Here is a 12,307-nt window from a genome sequence, read left to right on the forward strand (position 1 = left end):
AATCTACTGACTAAGGCAAGTCATTTGCACCTTTTTAATTAACAGATACAGTCACTGGCTACAATGTATATAATATTTGCAAGAGGCCAGCGCAAGAAACTGTTTCCCAAATGTCACTGCGCCAAAGGTGAAGTCACCATGAAGACAAATGTTACAATCTTTTGTATTAAGCAGAAGAGTTGAAATGCCAAGGAAAGCTTCTGGGACATGAGTCACAATGGATGTCTGATGATGCCAGTACTGATGCTGCGGGTGAATATTGCTTCAGTTTGCTTGGCTGTTTTACAAGGCATAAAATTAATGCAGGTACAAATTTAATATTTTTGTTTGAAAAAATTCAAATAAATAGGATGAAGTAGTAGAATCAATAATATTTTTAAAAAGTGTATCCCATCTGAATTAGTATCAATGGGTGACAATTGAGAGTTCTAGTTCAAAAATCTTGGCAAATAGATAAGGGGAATATATATTTCATTGGAAATAGGGATCAATAGAAAAGGAAAATCCACACTAGAAAAAAATGAGATCAGAGATAGAGGATGCCTTTCAACTTCTCCGAAAACACCCATTGGCTGAAAATAAGATAAAATGGAAAGAGAAAAAACAACTGGAAGACAAAATCAAGGCCACAAAAAAAATCTATGAGTTAAAAATTATTACCAAATTAACTTGATTAATAATTTGAAAATACTGGCTAGCTCTAAAAACACAACAAGCCAGAAATAGAATTCTTGTATGCCAAAGTCCATCATCTACCTTTGAAACATGTACTTTTATCTCAAGAGCATTCAATTATTTATTTTTCAAGACTCTTATCCACTGGATTAAAGATTGTTTATGTCTATTATCCCACATCTCAGAATTTTTATGTCAGCACTTCACACTAATGGCTGAGTAGCACGAGTTCGCGCAATTAATCCTATCTTCTTCAGGGACAGATAATCAGGGAATGGTTGCGACTCTAATTGTTAATTACAGATCCACAACTACACAATTGGATTCAACATGGTCTTTGCAACCCTCATTGTAAAGTGACCTCCTTTACATAATTCTCTAGGTTTAGGAAAGTACACAGCTCTAGGTTTTGGAAAGTACACAATTACTTTTAATAAGAGCAACAAGGAAACATTCTGCTTGAACCCCCAGAGAATTGGTAAAATAATACCCTTTTCAGAGTCATAAAGACAGTTACGTCCACAAGATTTTTATCACAACTATAGAATACTCTGTTGAACTGGGTTCTAGTGCAAAGATTCTTATGCTACAAGAAGTCCTCAGTTTTGTAGAAACAACTTCCTTGCTCTTGTTGTGTTCAGACTAATACAATACACTTTCTAGCAGTGGTGGGAAAGTACAGCAGCAGGTTAAGTCCAAATACCAGGGCTGTTTTTGTGACTCTCAAGGCCTCGAAATTATTTTTCAATTTTTCTTAATTCTGTTTGAAATTGAATCCGTCTATCATGTGAGCATAGCGGTACAGTATTTATTTATTTAGCCTTAAGAAATACATAGAACCATTCATCCAGTCCAAGTGTTTATACTAGTTGTGGTGGCCGTTAGAGCTATGGTCTGTCTTACTTAAATTTTTTAGAACAAAACACACACTGTAGAGATTGGTATCATGTCTAATCTATTAAAGAAGATACTTTTAAAATCAGAATTAAATAAAGGCTTACAAAGCTTTATTAATTAGCTTGCATGAAGAACAAGGCACCCTTTCATAAGCCAGAGATTTACTTCACTACAATTACAATGCTGTTAGGCAGGATGGTCTTTTCAAGTAGAAAGGCATAATCCCCCAGTGTCAGAATAATTGGGTTTAGAGAGTTTACTGCAGGTTTACACTTATTTAAACACACAATGAAATCTGGGCCAGGGGTTGCGGGGGGAGCCAGTATCTGTAGAATAGAATAGAATAGAATAGAATAATAGAGTTGGAAGAGACCCCGTGAGCCATCCAGTCCAACTTCCTGCCAAGAAGCAGGAAAATCGCATTCAAAGCACCCCTGACAGATGGCCATTCAGCCTCTGTTTAAGAGCATCCAAAAAAGGAGCCTCCTCCACACTCCGGGGCAGAGAGTTCCACTGCTGAACAGCTCCCACAGTCGGGAAGTTCATCCTAATGTTCATGTGGAATCTCCTTTCTTGTAGTTTGAAGCCATTGTTCCGCGTCCTAGTCTCCAGGACAGCAGAAAACAAGCTTGCTCCCTCCTCCCTATGACTTCCCCTCACATATTTATACATGGCCATCATGCCTCCTCTCTGCCGTCTCTTCTGAATTTTGTTAGATTGTTATTATTATAAGATTGTTATTTATGCTATTTTATACTCAAAACTTAGGTCAGTCTCCTCCCAACCTGATGCAAGCTAAAATAAGCAAGTATTTATTTATTATTTATTTTCAACATTTATATCCCGTCCTTCTCAACCCCCGAGGGGGGGACTCAGGGGGGCTTACACCGGCAATAATTTGATGCCATCACACAACATAGCAATAAAACACAATTAAAACATCGATTAAAACATTAAATATAGATGGGCAATTAAAAACATTATTAACAATAATATGGCCACATCCAAGTTCGATTCAAAGTTGTAAGTAGCCAAATAATCCTAAATTAAGGAATTTATTAACATAGCCACATGATCACATCCAGAAGTCATATAGTCAATTAATGTATTGGTCACTTTCAAGATACCAAGAAAAATACTTCCATAAAATGATGTTAATATATCATGGTAATGCAGCTCATAAGGAGAAAGATGTTTTATTTAAAGAGTTTAAATTAGTTTTGAAAATTCTTTGGTAATTGTTCAGAGGCCATGGCTGTCCCCAAATAAAATCAGTGTGGTTCCTTGAAACTGAATTTTTAAGAAGTTATAAAAGAGAAACTGTTTCAATTTCATGCTGAAATTGTTCCCATCTACCAGAAAACAATGCTCTCAGACCTGGTTCTTCCAATGAGTCCAAATCGCAAGCGGGTGCATCAGTGAGTAGAATGTAAAACCAGGCATTGCAGCACTGTAATGCACTGACTCATGCACTCAGAACATTAAAAATAAATAAGAACCTTGTTCAAATAAATTCTTTCCCAGCTATGACCTCATAGGTCCCATCATCTAATCATGTATTTAAGATTTCTTAAAAGGTAGGAAGATTTTTTTGTCCGATATTGTTATCCAACTATGGATATGAAGGAGCTTTTCACTTCAAGGATCAATGCAACTTTTTGCCATTCATGTAGTTTTGTTCACTGAACAAGGGAGCCTATGTTTCTGTAGAGTCTGTCAAGAATTTTGGAACACTGCAGCAGTGCTATCTTCATTTGATTTTGCCTGAAGTACTGTATTATAGATCTGCCCCTTAATTTGGAATATTTTGGCATTCTGAATGTAATGCAAAATAGCTTTACAGACGAATATAAACTAGGGTCCTAAATCAGGGATTTCCTAGATTATGGTTTTCTGACATAGAAACCTTTTTCAGTTCTGAAAGCTAAAACATATTAGAAGAATGCTTAATGGACTTCTCAAAATAAGTGTAGAGCAGAGCTTGAAAATTTTGGGGGTGTTTGTATGACAATTCCTATGCTGGAGGAATTTTATTATTGTCAGCTACCTTCAACCTGACTTTGACTTATGGTGATTCTATGAAGGAGATCTCAAAAAGCCCAAATTGGGGGGGGGGGGGGCATTTGCCTATACATCTGCCAAGACAATGTAACGATCTCCTGTCCTGTGTTTACAAAAGTTGTAGGGTGCTCCAGAAAGTTGGCAGTGTAAATAGTTGGACAGAACTGGCCCCAACTGTTCACACTGTCACCCCTGGGCTCAGGTGGCCCACATAAGCTCTATCAGATCACCACCCTTACCATCCCCTTTTTGTCCTTGGCTTAGCTGCAACCATCAGATATGAAACTGCTAGTGGTTATTGCTTGTTGTGTCTACTGACGCTGGTCTTAGTGCCAACATGATCTGAGAAGAGACAAGAAAGAGCCATTCATCTTCCCCTCCCACATCCAGTATTCCTCTGGTGTTCCAGCCAGCATGAGTAGATGCAATGAGAAATGACCACCAGTAGTGTCATGACTGGTGATCACTGCCAAGTCAAGGACAAGGGGGGATGGTAAGGTTGGTGATCTGGTGATGCCAAACTAGGTTCAGTCCCATGCAGACTCCATGCAGCTGCTAGGCTGGTTCAGTGTCATGCAGTGTTTACACCTGCCAGCCACTGGACTAGTTTGGTGCCAATCCAGAGTATTCAACTCTGAAACAGCTCTGAGGTATGTAAAGAATATGTTCCAAGTCATGCTATCTTCAATAGCCCTGCTCAAGACTTTTATTCCAAAAAGTAACATGTGAAAGACCTAATTTGGAGGTACCCACATGGGCTGGTGGCAAAAAGATCAACCCTACAGATTGAAGTTACGTCTACCACCAGCTTGTAGCCTGCTAGGACGGTCAATACGACGCCATTACAACGTAATTTAAAATGTTTGCAAACTATAAAGATTGTTCAATAGATAAAAATTTCCCACAAATATTTTTTTTGAAACTCTAAGGCAGTGGTTCACAACCTGTGGGTCCCCAGATGTTTTGTTCTGGAAAACTGGCTGGGATTTCTGGGAGTTGTAGGCCGAAATACCTAGGGATGCCCAGATGGAGAACCACTGTTCTAAGGATTCAAAGGTGTAGGCTTACAGTGGATTCTCAATCAGCTATGGCAATAGGAACGGAAGTTCAGTTTTTTGGCACTTGGGACATGGAGCAATGGACCTTTCAATAGTCTAGGAAGGTAAAAGGTGAAAACTGTGGAAGACATCCAATCTACTCTTAGAACACAAAATATCAATAGTAAGTTCTGGCTTGCGTGTGGCACTGATACTCCCAATGTGACAGATACTTCGCTATACAATGTGGAAACTAGACCATAATGGCCAGTTAATTTATCTACAGTCACATAGATTAAAGCATAGGAATGCTAACATTCAAACACAACTAGCAACTCCTTAACATTTTCCTAATCCTTAAATTGATTTTCTATCCCTTTTTTCTTTTCAGAAACAATTTTTGATCTGCTAGGAAAAACAAATCTTTTAGCAAATACTTTCATAACAAATCTCAAAGCAGGCTATTAAAGTAGTGCAATTTTTCAATGAGATTTCCTATAAAGATAAAATCTTACCTTTTGCTTTGTATTGCTTGTGGCTGCCTAGTGATTAAACTTTTAAAAGAACATGCAACACAGCTCAGGGTGGTCGACCCAGGCAACCCTATTTATATTAAATTAGCAAAGTTCAACTCATATTCTCAACTCATATTTCCTGTGTTTTGCAATTGCAGTCTGACCTTCTTGAATGCTATAGAGTATTTGTTAGTGCACCCTGTATTTGTAGTATGGTTTCTTTTAAACAGCAATAATGCAGAAAACGTACTAGTGCAAACTAATTTACATTAATTCATTATCCATGTATTCCTTTGCTATTTCTCTATTTCTTTTGAATCTTTTCTTTCCCCCATTCCTACATCATGTTTATCTCAATTTGTGGTCATATTTTGGAATAGCCTGAAGGAGAATTGAATAAAGCCCCAAGAAAAGAACATATGACACATCACTGAAATTATGAACCTCCCTTACCTGTATCTTTGATGTGGATACTGTTTTACAGCTGACTTCCAAAGATGTCCAATGTAATACAAAGGAAAGAATAAAAAGTTCCAGTTTGTTGCAAACCAGGTCAAAGTGAAAGGTGCATCAAATTTTCTAAAGGTCAGTTTTGCTAGTTGGGTTGAAATTGACCACGATGAACAGACACCAAGCACTACCACTACACCCCAGAAAAATTTCTTAAGTTGAGTGACAGAGCATTTCCAGCAGCATCGGCTCCCTCTTCCACCAGCTTCCACCCCAGCCTGTGCCTGAGCTTCTGCTGGGGCTGGAGAATCATGGGAACGTTCATCTGGAAAAAAGAAAGAAAGGGAAAAACGACATGGATTTTAGAACTAAGAATGAATGCTCTGCAATCATATTGGAGCTACATTATGGATGGCACTGTATGCAGTAAATAATATAGTTTATAAACCTTCCTGAATTAGAACCAGTAATGTGGCTCTCTCCCCCCCCCCCCCCCCCCCAGTGAAACTGGAAGATTTCCCAGTGCTGTAAATAATATTATCTGATTTAGGCACATTTGGCTAAACATTATTTATTTATTTATTTGAAACATTTCTATCTCATCTTTCTCACCCCGGAGGGGACTCAATGCAGCTTTACATACAGGCAACAATTACATGCCTTAAAACACAATGTACACTTAAATAAATATTAAAATAGGATTTAAAAGTAAATCAAACACAATTAAAACATTTTAAAACAATACATTCATAGTTAAACATGTAATCCACGAGCATAATCTGGGTCATTCCAATGGTCATTGCACATTGTTCCAAGTCTATCTATTGCACACGTTCTCTAAAAACTTGGTCACAAAGCCACCTTTTCACTCTCTTGTGGAAGTTCAGGAGGAAGGGATTGATCTAATATCTCTGAGGAGGGAGTTCCACAGCTGGGGGGCCACCACTGAGAAGGCCCTATCTCTCATCTCCACCAAATGCACCTGCGAGGGAGGCGGGACTAAGAACAGGGCTTCCCTAGATGATCTTAAACTCTGTGGTGGTTCATAGAGGGAGATACATTCAAACATTAGATGCAAACATATTAATCACATTATATGGAAACTACTTTATAATAATATTTGTAATAAAACCAAGATATTGGCTCACATTAACAAAAAAAGGGGGGAGCTGTACTGATATCACTTTTGCCAAGTTTTTCTTGCTTTTGTTGAGATATTTCTACTATCTTCATTCACTCACTCACCCAACAGTCCAGACAACTATGGAAAATACAGACATGTGTGTGTGCATAAAGAGAGGGGGGGGGGGGGAGTCTTTCTGGAAACATATGGCATCAGAAGATTTCCCAGAAAATTTCTACTGCATGTCTCTGATTAGAACTATTTTGCAGAGCACACTGTGACATGAATGGCATAAGCCTGTAAATTGAGACTGGAACATTAATCAGCTAGGTTATTCTAGGAGTTGTAATAAAAAAAAACATTAAGCCACTTGGAAAAAGAAATCTGCATTTATAGGTCTGCATTTTTATAAGAAAACTTTATTTTTGCTCTTGAATTGGTTTTTGGAATGAACCAGAATCTCTCCACCATCATGGCCGTTCTACATCAGTGTGAGTTGTAGTAACAATGACATTTTCCAAGTTCTGGGGCCAACTCAGAATGTATACATCTGACTACAATGATAAAAAGAACACCCCCCCCCCCCGCAAAGTTGTCTCTGACAAGCATATACATTAAGAGGAAAACACTGGCTTGCTGCAAACAAGATCTGATGCAATGTTAAAACAGAAGTATTTTTGATAAATACGGAACGGTTTCAATAGTGGACTGATTCATTTTGATTCCTGTAATCCTATTTTTCCCAATACATCCAGAATAAGCAACTCTGAATATTTAGTACTTTAAAAACTGAAATAAAGAGGAATCCACACTAGTGTACCATGAATAAGAATATTATCATCAAGCCAACTTATAATTACAGCAAATACAGGGTCATGAGATATTTAGCTGTTTGGAAAATTATGTATGCTGTATTCAAATAGTCCCAAGACTGGAATACAAAATATAAAAGGTAAAGGTTTTCCCCTGACATTAAGTCCAGTCCACTTAAGTTAAGTCCAGTCGGGTGATGCTCATCTCCATTTCTAAACTGAAGAGCCGGTGTTGTCCAGAGACACCTCCAAGGTCATGTGGCCAGTATGATTGCATGGAGCACCCTTACCTTTCCACGGAAGCGGTACTTACAGATCTACTCACATTTGCATGTTTTTGAACTGCTAGGTTGGCAGGAGCTGGGCCTAACAGCAGGAGCTGTTTTCGAACCTGCGACTTTTCAGTCAGCAAGTTCAGCAGCTTGGCACTTTAACCCACTGTTCCACCAGGGCAAAATATAGATTATAAATAAATATAATTATGACATGCAAATAATATTATTATTATACACAGGTAGGCTTTGTAGGAAATACAATTCCAGAATGCTTGTGCAAACAATACGAGCAATAGACTTTACTGTTCTTCACCTATAATTTAGAATTTATACCCTTATGTACAGCTGAGTATTTTTAAAAAAATCATCAAAAGCACTCAGCCTACACAAGACAGACCCTTTAAGGACATAATGAGGTACTGCACCACTGTCCTGAAAATCAGCTGTATGTCAGTCAAAAAATGCAGAAGCATTTTGCACACATGCATTTCTGACATGCCACTTTTTGCACATACACCCTTAAGCCAAGTGTTAAATACAGTGACAAAGGTGTTTACACTGCAGAAATACTGTGACACACAATATGTCAAGTATCACTTTACTGTGAAAATGATCTCACACATCAAGGGTTGAATTCCAAGGATGCTCTTCTGATCTCTCTCTGGAAGGAATAGGCACATGCCAGCCAAATGATGCCTCTTCATTTGGGAGATGGTACACAGCTTCATAGTTTGTTACTATTTCCATATACGGTATATATTGACTACCCTTAAAATTCCCTTCTTTTTGCTACAATGTAAACAGCAAGTATAATCTGTTCTTACTAATCCACTTCCAATATTAAAAGTATAATTGGTCTCTCACATTTGCAGTCTTCAATTCTGAGGATCTGATTATTCACAGAGTTGATGAACATGTTCTCTGTAAGAATTGTTTGGTTTTCCAATATATTGCACTCACACTAAAGAATTTAGAGATTTCCACAGAGGTGTTTTTTCAAGATAAAAAAAAAAAGTGTGTGTGTTGGGGGGTGGTATTTGAGGTTTTTCCACTTTCATGGGGTCCTGTGCCCCTAACCCCTAACAAGCAGGGCTTGTCTAGACCAAGCCCCACAAAAGTCACCTTTTGCAAACTCTGATCAGAGGAGCCAATGAGAGATACAAAAATGGTGACAACAGAGACCCTCATACATTTAAGTAGCGACCTTCCTTGCAAGAGTAATTCAGTCCCCTATTCATACCTAAACCAACTAATAAGTCTATCAGAGTGTAATAAATAAGGTAAGGTAAGGTGGCAAAATCAAAGGAGTAGGAGGAGAGATTTAAAAAACCAAGGGAAGGATTCAATATGTGTGTGCATGCGTGCTTCTTGATGATGTCTGGTCACTCCTTGGATTTCACAGGGTTTTCTTAGGCCCCTTCTCCACTGCCCTACACCCAAGGATCTGATCCCAGATTATCTGCTTTTCCCAGAGTATGTGGTAGTGTATACTCATATAATCCCTAATTATCACAGCAGATAATTAGGGACCAGATCCTGGGGTATAGGGTAGTGTAGAAGGGCCTTAGACAAGTAAAAGTTATGTCACTCTGGAAGTTATATCTAATGCCATCTGAGCTGCACCTCCCACTATGATTCATTGCATTCAATTTCTCTTTGACTTGGCATCATTCCTGACTAACATTCTTGACAAACTATTCCAGGCCAGTTCTCAAACCTTGCTCTTATCTACATAGGCTTCTACTATGCAAAATACGTGGATATTTATGACAGCAGATAAGACCATACCATGCTGTGAAACAACCAGATTCTTCACTAGTTGATAGAAAAAAATGTACTCATGAGCAAGGTCTCCACAGTCTGAGGGACAATTCAGTCATGAAGCAGCAAAGACAAACACACTGTATTTTCTCTTGCATTTCATATTCACAGTTTTCCTAATAGTGGGGTTTTATGACTTACTGAATATTATATTTTATTTCTATTATACATTATGACAAAGATCCCATAGCAAGAAAAAGGTGCCACTTAAACATAGCAACAATCATTCGTGCTGGAAGCTCTGTGTGAGCCAAGAGCTGTGCACAGTAGGGAAAACAACAGCTTCTGTGCTATATATTCTGCTTTATTAAGGCACAGAAAAGCTGGCTAAACTATACCATTCACATCGTTTTCTGGAAGTATGCTGCTTAAAGCAGGGGAACTAAGACAGGCCTTACTTGCCAAAATAAACATACCTAAATTGGGGACTGAGCATCAATGCATCCTATGCCTTTCATAGAACCCCAACATTCATGATGCTATCCAACAAGCCAGAAATGGCTGCTCGGGAATAAAAAGAAACTCCTTTATAACCTTAGTCCCATTAAACTGCTGATTTACTTTCCAACCATTTTATCTCTGTGTCAAAACAATGGGCCCTTGAGATCTGCTGTGGTTTAGTTCCAGGATCTCCCATGAACAACATAATCTGTGGATCCTCAAGTCTTGTTATATAAAATAGAATAGCAAGATGGTGTACCTTACATACATTGCAATATTTTGGTGCTAAATTCATAAATACAGTAATTACTACATAACGTTACCATGTATTGAACTGCTCTTTCTGTCATTTGTTGCAAAGCATGTTGGTGCTTAATTTGTAAAATCATAACATAATTTGACATTTAATAGGCTTTTCCTTAATCCCTCCTTATTATCCAACATTTTTGTTCATCCAACATTCTGCCATCCCATTTATGTTGGATAAGTGAGACTCTACTGTACTGTTCAAAGTACTGTATATACTTTGAATTGAGAATAGCACTATCCATCATGAATTATGTACCCGATGAAGTAGACTCTGCAAAATCTTACAGTGCCAGAAAATATTGTTTAGTCTTTCTTAACTAAACTCTTAATTGTTTTTACTGCAATGAAATTAACATGCCAAATTCTCTAAAAAAATCTTCTGAAGTTGGTTTCGGGCTCATTATGAGATCAGTAAAAATGTGTAGTCCTCAATAAATCAGCAGTGGATATTTGATCAGGCTGATGGTAATTACTCTGTATAAATGTCTTGTCTTTATCCATGGTCAATTGAGTAGCTGCTGCATGTTTACAAAGAAGCAATTGTATAAGATAATTACTATGCCCTTCAAACTAAAAATAAAAGCACCAAAGTTAAAGAGTGGTTTTGCTGTGTTGATAAAATAGGTGGTGTTATTGTCATTTCAGAATATGGCAAAGGTTACATAGAAGAGCATACAAATATAATGAGTTACAAACACTCAGGTAAGAATCTCACAATAATAAAATAAAAGTTTGCCTGAATTATATTGGGAAATGAAATGGCCAATCTTCAAATGAGTTTAGGAGAGAATGAACAAATAAGAGGTATACAAAATGAATGCTGTACTTCAAATGAAGATGAAAATCACCAATAAAGGAGAAGCAATAAAGCTTTGAAGGTGATACAGGAATGCTCAAAAAGGAGGTAAACCATATTTTGCATGATGGTTTATAACATACAACAGAATAATAATAAGTGAATGTGTGAAGTCTTGGCTCTACCTTTTCTTCTTCTTTGCTTTAGTACCCTCTTTTTATAGGTTTTCCCAATAGCATAGATACCTTCCTTTGTATTAGTTTTTGGGTGGTGCATAAAAACTCCTAGAGGCCAGCCTTAGTTGGTCTATTCCATTTGCCTATATAGAGCTCCTTTGCTGGACTTTTCCTTTTTTCTGTAGCAGAGCTACAGTGAACAGAGCCTTGGGCATTGTCTGGAAATCCTAGGCCAAGCAATATAAAAACAGGCATCCTTAGCACCTGCATTCAGCAGTATTCTTATACCACCAGTCCCAGTGACAACAGAAGCTTTTGACCAGCTTAAGCTTCACAAGAAAGATTAAGCAGCTTATAAGCAACACCTTGTAAACTATCACTTTTCACCAGAGGAAGACTCAGAGAGATGACTGCAACCATCAAAAGTGCCTTTTGTAATGTATTGTTTTAAGTTAATGCTTTATTCATCTATTTTTAGTAAACTCATTTTGGTTATCTTTGCACTTTGTCTAAAGTGCTTCTCTGTGTTGAGGGTCTTAATCTTACCAGAAGGTATAAAGATAGCCCCTGATTAAAGCCAGACACTATAGTTTTTCCCAAAGGCTCAGGCGTGCCATCACAGAATGCATACCAAGAAGAAAATGTGCATTTTTAAAAAATCTAATGTTTCAGGAGTCTCTGGAAATCAGAAGCACAAACTCAATTTTATATGCATGCGCATGCATGTATGGCTGTCTCCACTGCTAGATGGGGCAAAAGGTAGTTATTTTTTCTTGCATAGTGCAACATGCTACTAATCTCAAACTAGGGCACCTAACTGCCAGTGTCTAGTATCAGGACGGGCAACTCTGGCAGGTCTGGGGGCCACTTTTTCACTTCTACGCACCTGCTATGGGGTGCACCTAGCTTGGAAGGAGTG

The 12,307-nt window shown here is 38.0% G+C and overlaps 1 protein-coding gene across 4 annotated transcripts in view; it reads right to left on the reverse strand.

Moving 5' to 3' along the window:
• The window catches only part of SLC35F3 (solute carrier family 35 member F3), a 138,944-nt gene that overhangs the window by 28,587 nt on the left and 98,050 nt on the right, over positions 1-12,307 (reverse strand). For all 4 annotated transcript variants that reach the window (XM_060753838.2, XM_067465169.1, XM_060753837.2 and 1 more), the window contains one exon: positions 5,639-5,960. In XM_060753838.2, the coding sequence (XP_060609821.1) occupies positions 5,639-5,960 (322 nt within the window). The remainder of the gene's footprint in view (positions 1-5,638; positions 5,961-12,307) is intronic.

The sequence above is a fragment of the Anolis sagrei genome, chromosome 1 (genome assembly GCF_037176765.1).
Source record: "Anolis sagrei isolate rAnoSag1 chromosome 1, rAnoSag1.mat, whole genome shotgun sequence".
Taxonomy (NCBI): domain Eukaryota; kingdom Metazoa; phylum Chordata; class Lepidosauria; order Squamata; family Dactyloidae; genus Anolis; species Anolis sagrei.